The sequence below is a fragment of the Schistocerca cancellata genome, chromosome 1 (genome assembly GCF_023864275.1).
Source record: "Schistocerca cancellata isolate TAMUIC-IGC-003103 chromosome 1, iqSchCanc2.1, whole genome shotgun sequence".
Classification (NCBI taxonomy): Eukaryota; Metazoa; Arthropoda; class Insecta; order Orthoptera; family Acrididae; genus Schistocerca; species Schistocerca cancellata.
The window spans coordinates 652,028,214-652,041,222 of NC_064626.1; the positions used below are offsets into that span (position 1 = coordinate 652,028,214).

Consider the following 13,009-nt stretch of genomic DNA (forward strand, 5'->3'; position numbering starts at 1 on the left):
GATAGCCCAGGGTGCTTTCGCACTTAAAAAGTTTTGCCTCCTATGTCACAAACGAAAGCTACAACTCCTCCAGTTTCAAAAAAGCTGCCTTGACCGGATTTGAAGCGTTGAATGGTAGGGCAATGGAAGCGTCTATTTCTTAAAAGATTGAATAATTTGGGAGAAATCAGCGCAGATTAAGAAAGTGTCTTTCCATTAATTGACTGTTCCATTGGTTTCTGGTAGACTATTTTATACGTCATGAATGAAACAATACACGACATTAGTGTAACATTCTATAGTATTTTAAGTTTTTATTTGGTACGCCATCGTTAAGTACAAAGATGAGTATGTGGGGCTGTGAAATTTTTGTGGGGTCAATGATTTTAAACTAGGTTAATCTACAGAGTATCTCAGCATCTGCTAATTTTTGGTTGTTAAGGACAAAAACGAGAGGAATTGTTTAAGTAAAATGGGATGTGAAACTATTTAGCTTAGATGTGCCACATACTTCATCTAAGCTAAAAAAATTACATCATATTTTACTGAAATAATTCCTCTCGTTTTAGGCCTAAATAAAAGATCAACAGTTTTTTTCTTTGAAAACCGTCTGAGGTACCCAGTAGATGTACCTTGTTTAAAATCGTCGCTCTTCTAAAAATATCACAGTCACACATATTAATCCTTGCACCTGACCATAGCGTAACAGTAGAAAACCGGTTTGTAAAATAATATATGTAGTAGAATATTACAACACTGTCGTCTGTGCTTGCATTCAGACTGTCCTTACAATAAGTTACGCGTCAAAGTGAGAGCCAATTCTTATTATAATAGTATCATAGGTAGAAGCGAAGACAATTTGCTTCCAAATATAGTGTTTCATTAATTGTTGAGTGTGCCCCAGTGAATTTGAACTACGTGCTATGATAAATTTGTTTTCAAATTTCTGGGAGGTCAACCAAGAAATTGTCAGCCTGCTACAAAAAAACATCGTGAATGGTAATCGGATTCCTGTGAGATCTGTAAGAAGTCTCTCATGTCCATCACTTGAATGACTGGATATGTTTGTACAGTACAAGCATATTTTCGTTTAAAGTTAACATCCCTTTGACTTAACAGCTTATGTAACATCTCTGACCTGCAGCAATACTCTAGTTTATTATTATTTTACATCTTTCGTTCCCAAGGCATTCGCCTTACGGCTGAGGGCAAAAGCTCCCGATCGACAAAACCTCAGTTGGGATTAGTTGCCTGATGTTCCGGCTTTTGTTCCTTAGTGTTATTATTGTGACACTAAAAATTTAACCAATGGAAAATTTCGTTTCGTTCTGTAGAAATTAAATTAAATACGATTGCTTAGGTAGTTACTTTGCTGTATCATAATGCTAAACCATTACAAGTCCTTGTGGGTATCTTTGATCTATGAGCGATCGCGTTCACTTCTTCATTGTCTAGAGACATCTGGTGAAGCGAGTGTGATATGGCTTCTAGAATGGTAAAAAGAGGGGAAGAGAATTTGAATTTTGGGACGCTGAACTTTGTAGGATCATGTTGTAGAACATATTTTGCGCGTCTGTCGTGAAGTAATCTTAAGTCTGAATGTGGCGCATTTTTATTTGATTTGTAAGGCAATCATGACGTTGATTTCCAGCAATACGCAGCATCCTCCGGTCAGCAGACAGAATTCTTTTTGCTTTGCTTGTTGACATGATCCGTACTTGAGATCCATATTCGAGAATGAGGCGGATAACGACTTTTTATGTACGAAGCTACTGGTCGATTAACTCCATGTGTTCTGTATTTCAAGAGTCGTCCTTAGGTTGAATCTGCTTTCGGTTTATTTAAGTTTTTCTAATGTGTTTTTCTGACAGTTTAGAAGTTCGTCTAGGTAGATTACAAGGTATTTAGCATAAGATCGTGGAGAAATTTCCTAGCTCCAATATCGAATATTGGGTTTGTGAGGGTCTGTAGCCGAAGAGGGGTGAGATTTATCGGCTTACACAGAATTAGGTGGGTTTTGGTTGGGTTCGGTCGAATTTTCCATTTACTGATACAGGTTTCCAGTTTGGTCACGTAGTTGTTCGCCTGTTCATTGACTACACAGCAGGTGGGGGCGTGACACCAGTAAAGCCGTCGGCACACGGACATTACATCCTAACGTTGAGGGTTGAGCGTGCCGAGTTTCTGACGTCACAGCGTGGAGTAGCACGCCCGGCAGTTTTTTTCCTAACAATCGCGCATTTAATAGGTTCTGATGCTTTATTATTAGTTTAATATAAGTATGTAGTATAATATGTGATGTTATGCAAATGTAAGTTCACTTTTTTTAATATTTTGCTCCTTTTTCTTTTAAGTTTCGTAATTCACATATTGTAAAGATTCTGCTACTGGATAAGAACAGTGATCAATCAAGAATAACCTTGGGGTTTTACTAAAATATGGGAATGGTGAAATAATGTTTATCTTTTGTGGGGAACTATGGCAAGTTTGTATCGCACTGTTTGTAATGGAACTTTTGTAAGCCTGTCCTTACTGATTGGACATCGTACTTTTCTTTTTGTCTTAAAACATGTACATGGATATTGAAGTTTTTACACTCCTGGAAATGGAAAAAAGAACACGTTGACACCGGTGTGTCAGACCCACCATACTTGCTCCGGACACTGCGAGAGGGCTGTACAAGCAATGATCACACGCACGGCACAGCGGACACACCAGGAACCGCGGTGTTGGCCGTCGAATGGCGCTAGCTGCGCAGCATTTGTGCAGCGCCGCCGTCAGTGTCAGCCAGTTTGCCGTGGCATACGGAGCTCCATCGCAGTCTTTAACACTGGTAGCATGCCGCGACAGCGTGGACGTGAACCGTATGTGCAGTTGACGGACTTTGAGCGAGGGCGTATAGTGGGCATGCGGGAGGCCGGGTGGACGTACCGCCGAATTGCTCAACACGTGGGGCGTGAGGTCTCCACAGTACATCGATGTTGTCGCCAGTGGTCGGCGGAAGGTGCACGTGCCCGTCGACCTGGGACCGGACCGCAGCGACGCACGGATGCACGCCAAGACCGTAGGATCCTACGCAGTGCCGTAGGGGACCGCACCGCCACTTCCCAGCAAATTAGGGACACTGTTGCTCCTGGGGTATCGGCGAGGACCATTCGCAACCGTCTCCATGAAGCTGGGCTACGGTCCCGCACACCGTTAGGCCGTCTTCCGCTCACGCCCCAACATCGTGCAGCCCGCCTCCAGTGGTGTCGCGACAGGCGTGAATGGAGGGACGAATGGAGACGTGTCGTCTTCAGCGATGAGAGTCGCTTCTGCCTTGGTGCCAATGATGGTCGTATGCGTGTTTGGCGCCGTGCAGGTGAGCGCCACAATCAGGACTGCATACGACCGAGGCACACAGGGCCAACACCTGGCATCATGGTGTGGGGAGCGATCTTCTACACTGGCCGTACACCACTGGTGATCGTCGAGGGGACACTGAATAGTGCACGGTACATCCAAACCGTCATCGAACCCATCGTTCTACCATTCCTAGACCGGCAAGGGAACTTGCTGTTCCAACAGGACAATGCACGTCCGCATGTATCCCGTGCCACCCAACGTGCTCTAGAAGGTGTAAGTCAACTACCCTGGCCAGCAAGATCTCCGGGTCTGTCCTCCATTGAGCATGTTTGGGACTGGATGAAGCGTCGTCTCACGCGGTCTGCTCGTCCAGCACGAACGCTGGTCCAACTGAGGCGCCAGGTGGAAATGGCATGGCAAGCCGTTCCACAGGACTACATCCAGCATCTCTACGATCGTCTCCATGGGAGAATAGCAGCCTGCATTGCTGCGAAAGGTGGATATACACTGTACTAGTGCCGACATTGTGCATGCTCTGTTGCCTGTGTCTATGTGCCTGTGGTTCTGTCAGTGTGATCATGTGATGTATCTGACCCCAGGAATGTGTCAATAAAGCTTCCCCTTCCTGGGACAATGAATTCACGATGTTCTTATTTCAATTTCCAGGAGTGTATTTGTGTATGTTACATATAGAACAATATGACTAGCATACGGACAATGGAGGAAATGTGCGTTTTAATAGAGCTAAAGCGTGAATTTTACTCACGCCCGTTTAGTAAACAGTGTGATTTACGAACTAGAAACATCTAGCAACTGCCGCTGGAGTGCGTTTGCGATCGGGTATACCACTTTCGGCTCCACGTACCGAATGCACAAGTCGTTCGTTTCTGAGCGTTCAGCAGCACGTCGAACTCAGCACGCTCAACGTTCACGTTCGACAGCACGGTCCGTGTGCCGGCCGCTTAAGTGGTGTCATCCATGTACAAAGCTGTGCCTTCATTCCGCCGCCTATGTCTGCGGATGTCAGTAGTGTATTTTGTCTAGAGCAATATGGAGATAACGGCTTCTTGAGGAAGTCCCGTTTTTGAGATGAGGTAAGATGACATTTGACTCATATCGTACTTGTACACTTCTGTTGCCGATGAGGCTAGCAATTAACTATACTAGTTCATGTGGGAACTTGTACCTTAATATTTTTTAAAGATGTCCAGCGTGCATTCCTAGTAGAAGGCGCGTTCTGTATCCAAAAACAAGCCAGCAGTCACATCTGTTAAGTTGTTACACAACCTTAGTAACGGGTCAGCAGTGCTATGCTTACATTGGTATTCAGGTTGATCTGAGAATTATTCTAATAGGGAAATACTCAATTGCGATAGACGGTTAATTTGCTACCTATCTTTACTTTGAGCAGTCTTCTATATTTGATCCTGTTATTATTCAGCTCTCCCACCTCGTCTAATTAGAATAGTAATTATTTTAAAATGTTCCAGAGCTAAAAAGTGTAAATGTTACAGTGAGTGTAGAAAGCGGTAGTTATTTTAAAATGTTCCAGAGATAAAAAGTATAAATGTTACAATGAGAGTAGAAAATACACCGAGCAACAACATCGTGGTCACCGCTTAACGCAACAGAGAACTGAAGTCCACGACATTGCTGTCTCCACGGCGATGGCGGCCGGCGCTGGCAAATGACAGAATATCAGCAGGGAGTGGCCTATCTGTTAAATTTCTACGTACCTGTCACATGTGTGTCGAAGGCGTACCAGAACTGTTCAGTCGGGGTGAGTTCAGGCTTGGAGCGGTGGCATAAGCACACCATAGCATGAAGATGTTTCTGGATAGTATGGTTGCTCCCTGGTTGTTGTCCAACGTTTGTTGCACTGTGGCCGTCTATTGGCTGTTACAGTTCACTGCAGTCAAACGCAATCCATGTCACTGCTTGTTGCTAAAGGCAGTTGTCTTTGGCAGTGACGGTTGTCTTTGAATATCTATGCTCGTAGTACAGCTCGTATGAAAAGCCCAGTACATGCTCGACCACGAAGATATAGAACGTATCACGGAAAGACCACCCAGAATGGTTGCGATCGATTTAGTTGATATTGCGTATCTTATCCGTCCTGCGTTCGATTGTCACGCTTAAGTGCCAGTATATCCTACAGAAGATGTACACACCACAACCGCGAAACGAACCGCTCACGTAACAATATCGTTGTATCAAGGAGTTACCAACTTTCTAATTAGGCTTAAAATTTGCTTTTGGTGCCGATTATTCTCGATGTTTTTTTTTAATATTAGCAAGCAAATACAATTACCGCTAGTATAGGGTTCTCAAACGAGAGGCAACTTTAGTTTAAATTAGCTTCTTACTAGACTTTTTATAAGTCGTGTGTCAGTCGCCACGTATTTGTTTCCAGGTGGAGTATCTCTGCGATTCCGAAAACTTGTTAGCGTATTCACTTCCGCAAAAGAATCCCGACCAAGGAGGTCGCTGTATGACGGGCCCTCAGCTACAGCAGCTACAGGCAGGAATGAGTGATAAAAATCGACAAGCAACGAAATGCACTCAGAAGAATGGTCTGATACGGCGAGAGAAATACGGAGCTTGGATTGACATGGCTAATCTCTTTGTACGAACGGCCGCTTTCCTCTGCAAGTAATGACATGATATTATAACTAATTTTAGCCATCAGCCTATACCAGTTATTAGTTCAATTCCACCACTTTGCTTCTTGATGCGCACTCGTAAAGCATTTTAATGAAATGCAATAATGAGTTTACATTAACTGGCTAGCTTACATAAACCAAGCAAGACTCTCTTTCAAGCATTTAGATTTAGGTTTCCATGGTTTTCCTAAAATCGTTTAAGGAAAATTCTCTTCCCCATTCTTGTCCAAGTCGAGGATGACATCGTTTCTAATGATCTCCTTGTTAAATCATAAAATTTCTTCCTTCTTCGTGCAATAGTTACATGCTTTCAGCTTTCATTAATTGAACCTCAAGTTAATTTCTGGATAAAAATTTACAATTTTATGGCTGATGTCTACCATCTTTACATGTTCACGTTTGAAGTATTGGACAAGACAAATGACACATGATAACGAGAACTGCTTTCCATACTAATATGATAGTCGGATACTCCAACTGAAAATTGTTTATCTCTGAAATTCTAGAACGCTAGACCATATTCTTACTTAATGTAACGATTTGACCCACATTTCAAAACGACAGGTAATAACAGTCCTCCATGCAGCGCAGCAAATACTATACATATGTATTCTTATCGCTTGCCCGTTTAAATAACTATTTTTATTATGTAGGTCTATACCTACTTAAACACTCCTCGAGCCACTGGATGGTGCGTGGCGGAGGGTACCTTGTACCACTACTGATCATTTCCTTTCCTGTTACACTCGCAAATAGAGCGCGGGAAAAGCGACTATCTATATGATTTCTTACGATCTTTAATTTCTCTTATTTTATCTTCGTAGTCATACGCGAAATGTTCATTGGCGGCAGTAGAATCTTTCCGGAGTCAGTTTCAAATACCGTTTCCCTAAATTTAGTCAATAGTGTTTCGCGAAAAGAAAGTTGTTCTCCTGCCAGGGATTTCCACTTGAATTCACGTGGAATCGCCATAATATTCGCGTGTTGAGCGAAACTATCGTTGACAGATCTAGCGGCTTGCCTCTGAATGGTTTCGATGTTTTCCTTTAATCCGACGTGGTAGGTATCCCAAACACCCGAGCAGTACTCAAGAGTGGGTCACACTGGTGTTCTATACGCGGTCTCCTTCATAGACGAGCTACACTTTCCCCAAATTCTCCCAACAAATCGAAATCGACCAATCGCCTACCGTCCTACGGCCCATATGTGCTCGATTCATTTCAAATCGCCTTACAACATTACGCCTAGATATTTAATCGTCGTGACTGTGTCAAGCAGCGCACTACAGTGCTCTATTCGAAAATTACAGGACTGTTTTTCCTATTCATTTTCATTCACTTATATGTTTTCTACAGTTAAAGTCAGCTATCATGCATCACACCAACTACAAATTTTGTCCTAAGTAATCGTGTGTCCTTCTACAGTAACTCAACGAAGACACCTTCCCCTATACTAAAACGTCATCAGCAAACAGCCACAGATTTCTGCTCACCCCCTGTGCCAGATCCTTTAAATATATAGTGAATAACAGCGGTCCTTGTTGTATCCTTTGCCCAAGTGGTGAACCAAGGTAGTAAGTGATAGGCAAACGTCGAAATAACAACTACTCATTTATTGAACAGGAACTGAATCCAGTACACAGCTTTATTACAAGAAGAAACAAGACAGCTCCACTATGTTAGGAGCTCGTGGAGAGTCAACTGATAAGCGGCCAGGTGCCGTAACGACACGTTCCCAGGAGGCTGCTTACTCGTGGGCAGTCAGCTTGCAGATCCAGCAGAGCGGTGCCCTTGGACGCGGCTGACGGTGCTCACGATAGCGTGTGACGGCGATATCCCCCACGGGCCACAAACGCACAGACTGTAGAGGACAAAAGCAAGCACTTCACAGCAAACGCAACACATCGCCTGGCTACGACCACTTTTTCTAATCACTGCTGCAATCCGGTACGAGTATACCACTAACCTCTCCACAGGCTACTATTCCAACCTGTGGAAAATCTCCTAAATCCTACTTTTGCTTGAACCAAACAAACCCCTGCCCCTACTGATAAGTCCACGTATTGCCCAATCTGCCTCACCTCACTGTGTATCACGGTCTTTGAATCCATCCACTCCCGACGCATCCACCGACATCTACACCAATACCATCTGCTACCATTACACTGTGTGGCTTCCGTCCCTCGTTCCCTGCTGATGATCAATACCTAAACCTCACCCATCTCCTATCCTAATAGCTCAACAACTTTAAATCCGTCATCTTTGTCTCCCTAGACCTAGAGAAAGCATATGACCACATATGGCGTGCAGCTCTCTTTTTCAAACTCCAGTTAACTATGTACGCCTTATTGCATCCTTGCTCTATAATCGCCTATCCTATGTCATTCTTTACAACACCAATTCCTGTACATTCCACCCCACTGCAGGTATGCCCGAAGGTTCCATTCTCTCCCCTCTGTGTTACCGCTTATACACTGCCAATATGTCCAAGCCATCTCCTCCCATACATCTTCTTCAGCATGCTGACGATACCACATTCCTCGCCCTCTATCCTACTCTCCAGAAATTCCAAAAAGTCCCTCCAAATCTACCTCAATGAGTTTACCTCCTGCCGAACCAATGGCTCCTGAAGATTAACCCATCCAAAACCTAGGCAATAATTATAGGACGCACCACACTCACCTTCCTTCTCCACGACTTCTACCTCACCATTTACGATCATCCCATCCAGCTAACTAACACTCTAAAATACCTTAGACTAACCTACAACTGGCAACTGCTGTGGAAAGCTCGCCTAATAACTATCGAACAGAAATCCCTCAAAAGAATAAAACTGCTAACTGGGCGAACATGGGGACTACACCCCTCCGCTTTCCTTCACGAGTAAAAACCCTGATCCGCCCCATCCTTTGCTATGCAAGTGTTGCATAGATATCTGCCCCTCCCAAGTTCTCTAAGTCATTCCAGGTATTTGAATGCCATGCATTCCCCCTCACTTTCTACATCTATTTACCTTCCCCACAAGGATCCTTTACAGCTCGTGAAAATCCCGCCTCTCCGCACTCGCACTGAACAGCCTCAAACACTTTACACCACCCACAAACTCAACTCCACTCACTGGACTCGCATTCGTAAGGACGACGGATCAAACCCTCTACTTTCCAGTCCTCATACACTGCCGTGCCTTTACCAACACATTCCACAACTCCTACCTGTTCACCCTCTCCACCTACTCTCCCGAAGAAAATTCAACCACTTGCCTCTCCCACATCGTGAACTTCACCCTGACATTTATCCATTCATTTCCTGTGCGTTCGTGGACAGTACAGAATGGTGCCGTCACGCCCTGTCGTGAGCACCGTCAGCCGCGTCCAAGGGCACTGCTTTGCTGGATCTGCAAGTTGATTGCCCACAAGTGCACAGCCTCATGGGAACGTGTTGTTACACAGTGTCCCACCTTATCAGGGCTTCCTCTCCCTCCCTTCCCCACATTTTCTTACCCCCTTTCTTCTCCCCATCTGTTTCCTTTCCCCACCCCACCCCCTTTTCTCGACAACTATTAACATCAGTAATTCCCCGTCTACTCCACCCCTTATTCTGTCCCAACCCCCATCGCTGCTGTGCACCAGTCCTCCATCCCTACGCCACAACATTCCTTCCTTCCTCAGTGGCCAACATTCCCGCTCGCAACAACAACCTCCCTATCCAACAACAGGTCCTTCCGGTTATTTGTGACAGGAAAGTGCTTCTTTTAAATATCAGTGTTTCGCCAACAGGTTACAAATGTTATTTATTTGCGTTTATCGTGTTTCGTTTTATCTTTTATTATTACTCTTTTTAACTAACAGTGCAAGAGATCAATCTAAAAACTTCATTTTAATTTTTTCTCTCAAAAACGTTTTAACTTCAATGTAAATACCTCCCATATTACCAAGCCAGGTGGGGCAGTGGTTAGCACACTGGACTCGCATTCGTAAGGACGACGGATCAAACCCGCGTCTGGCCATCCTGATTTAGGTTTTCCTTGATTCCCTAAATCACTCCACGCAAATGCCTGGATGGTTCCTTTGAAAGGGCATGGACGATTTCCTTCCCCATCCGTCCCTAATCCGATGGGATCGATGACCTCGCTGTTTGGTCCCCTCCCCCAAACAAACCAACCAACCAACCTCCCCTATTTGTCTTTTTTTTCATCTAATTAAATATTTGATGTCAGTTGGCTATAGAGAGGGTTGCCTGTAGCGATGACAACCCTCCCTTCTCCCCGCCCATGTGCGGTGTGGGGGAGATAAAATAACAAGAGCCGGCCGTTGTGGCCGAGCGGTTCTAGGCGCTTCAGTCTGGAACCGCGCGACTGCTACGGTCGCAGGTTCGAATCCTGCCTCGGGCATGGATGTGTGTGATCTTCTTAGATTAAATAGGTTTAAGTAGTTCTAGGGGACTGATAACCTCAGAAGTTAAGTCCCATATTGCTCAGAGCCATTTGAACCATTTGAAATAACAAGAGAAAAAGGCGTGAGGGCTCTGTCTGGCAGGTAGCGGCGAGCAGGCGTACTCCGTACTGGGGAGTTGAGGTGATGGTGCGGACGCAAATAGGTGCCTGTGATTGCAGCGCTATTTACCACTACCCGCCATATCGGCGCGGGTTGCAGCCCCTGACGCTGTAGTGGGTGCAGGAGGCTAAGCGGTAAACAACTCAACGACTTTTCTGTTGACAAACAACCTCCAAGATGAGGCTGGGGCCGTACCAGGGACCGTACCTAGCCCGCGGAGCATGTCTGTGAGACGTGTGGCCGAATATGCTGGGGCACCCCACAGTCCTATCACGCTTCTCTGTGGCATTCCTGACGTATCTGATGAACACCCGCCGTCGAGGACAACATACTGGTTTCTATTACAAGAAGCCTTCGAGCCACAAATCTGGGAACGTAATCCGCATCCTCGGACCTTCGTTAACAGTCTGTAGTGGGGCCCCGTGTCAAAAGTATTCCGGAAATAGCAGTATTAGTGTTTAATGTCCCGTCGTCAACGAGGCCATTAGAGACGGAGCGTAAGCATGGATTACGGAAGAATGGGCAAGTAAGTCGGCAGTGCCCTGAGAAAGGAACCATCCCGGTATTTTCCTGAAGCGATTAAGCGAAATCACCGAAAACCTGGCTAGCCGGACGTGGGACTGAATCACTGCGCCACCTCGCTTGGTATGAATGTGGAATTTGCCTATTGTCCATTATCCATGGTTTGCAGAACATCATATGAAAGAAGGGCAAACTGAGTTTCGCGAGTAATGCGTTCTAAATCCAGACAGAAGCTTATCCGTCTCGAGCAAACTTGTTAGTATAGAATTCAGAATACGTTGAAGAGTTCTGTAGCAAACTGATGTTAAGGATATTGGCCTATAGTTTTGAGTGTCCGTCTTTTTACTATTCTTATACAAGGAGTCTCCTTTCCAGTCGCTTAGGATTTGCGCTGGGCGAGAGATTCGCGACAACTGCATAAAGGGCCAATGCTGAAGAGTACTCTCTATAAAACCGAATTGGAATACCATCCCAACCTGATGAGTTATTTGTTTTCAACCCTCTCAGTTGGTGCACTACGCCAAAGATTCCTACTACTATGTCGTCCATACGGGACTCTGTGCGACGGTCAAACAATCTTCCCGCGTGAATGAGTTCTTAGAAGCGAATTTAAAGAATACAGAGGTCACTTTTCAAACGATCAGTGAGTCTCCTGAATAAAACAGTTCTCTCGAACTATAAACCTGGAGCAGTAAGACGGTGACAGATGTTACCTCCAGTTTTATGCCTTAGAAATGGGGGTTGTGTCAACTAATAAACATACTTTGGCAGAAATGTTTCTTAAACCGATATATCAGTCCATTACTTTACTGCTATTAGTCATATTGTACCGTAGTGGAACAACGCGATTCCTTTGCTTGAACAACAGAAAACTTTCAGATTTTTCTATAGTAAGAAGTACTCAGACTAGTACAAATATAGGGCCGATTTCAAGGTTTTTCCGTTGTATTGGTACATGTTACACAAAAGGTTTTGACGATGATTCATGCAAAGAAGTCCCAAAACGGCCACCACAAGTGAAAACATCGAAAAAGTGCACAATTTGCTATGGGACAATGGTAGATTAAATCTGCAAGAAACGGGTGATGTCATAAGCATGTTAGAATAAGTGGCAAGTTTTACACGGAGAATTAACTACGAAAAACTTTCGTGGAACTTGAATACTGCATTGTTTAACGCTGGCCAAGAGAAAATTTGATAACAAATTTCGCAACAATTTCTGACAGCTTTAGAAAGAGTACAATTGATATTACGCGTCGCTCAATTGCTGTCGAATGGTTCAAATGTCTCTGAGCACTATGGGACTTAACAGCTGAGTTCATCAGTCCCCTAGAACTTAGAACTACTTAAACCTAACTAACCTAAGGACATCACACACATCCATGCCCGAGGCAGGATTCGAACCTGCGACCGTAGCGGTCACGCGGTTCCAGACTGACGCGCCTAGAACCGCACGGCCACACCGGCCGGCTGCTCAATTACTGTCGATGCACCATTCACAGACAGGAAAGGCACAGAAACCCAAGCAATGAATGGAAGCTGATGGCCCCACCAAAAAAGGTGAAATCGGAATCATCTGACGGAATTCCTATGACAAGTATTTTCTGGTGTACTGAAGGGCTGATTATATTATAGAAAGTAACAGAACATGTTGTGAATGTCGTGGTAGTATTCTGCACCTCCCAGATGATAATATGTAAGAAGTGGTAAATTGATAGCAAAATAAAAACGTCGTAATGCTACTCATCTAAGGAGAGTTATGTTAGCAGAACAATAATACGAGTAGCAGTAATGTTTTCTTATTTACAACACGAGTACATAAAGCGCAGCACTGTAGTGATTTTACCTTACTTCAACTGAAGACGATTGATTAAATGACCAGAGTGCATTTTCCTCTGTTTTCATTTGTTTAGTGTCAACTCCAGCAAGTGGTCGAGTTATGTTACTC

At 44.4% G+C, this 13,009-nt stretch overlaps 1 protein-coding gene across 1 annotated transcript in view; it reads right to left on the minus strand.

Moving 5' to 3' along the window:
* Positions 1-9,285: 9,285 nt before the first annotated feature.
* The window catches only part of LOC126092044 (calpain-9-like), a 153,778-nt gene continuing 150,054 nt past the window's right edge, over positions 9,286-13,009 (minus strand). Inside the window, exon 10 of the mRNA XM_049907489.1 lies at positions 9,286-9,380. Within this exon, the coding sequence (XP_049763446.1) occupies positions 9,286-9,380 (95 nt within the window). The remainder of the gene's footprint in view (positions 9,381-13,009) is intronic.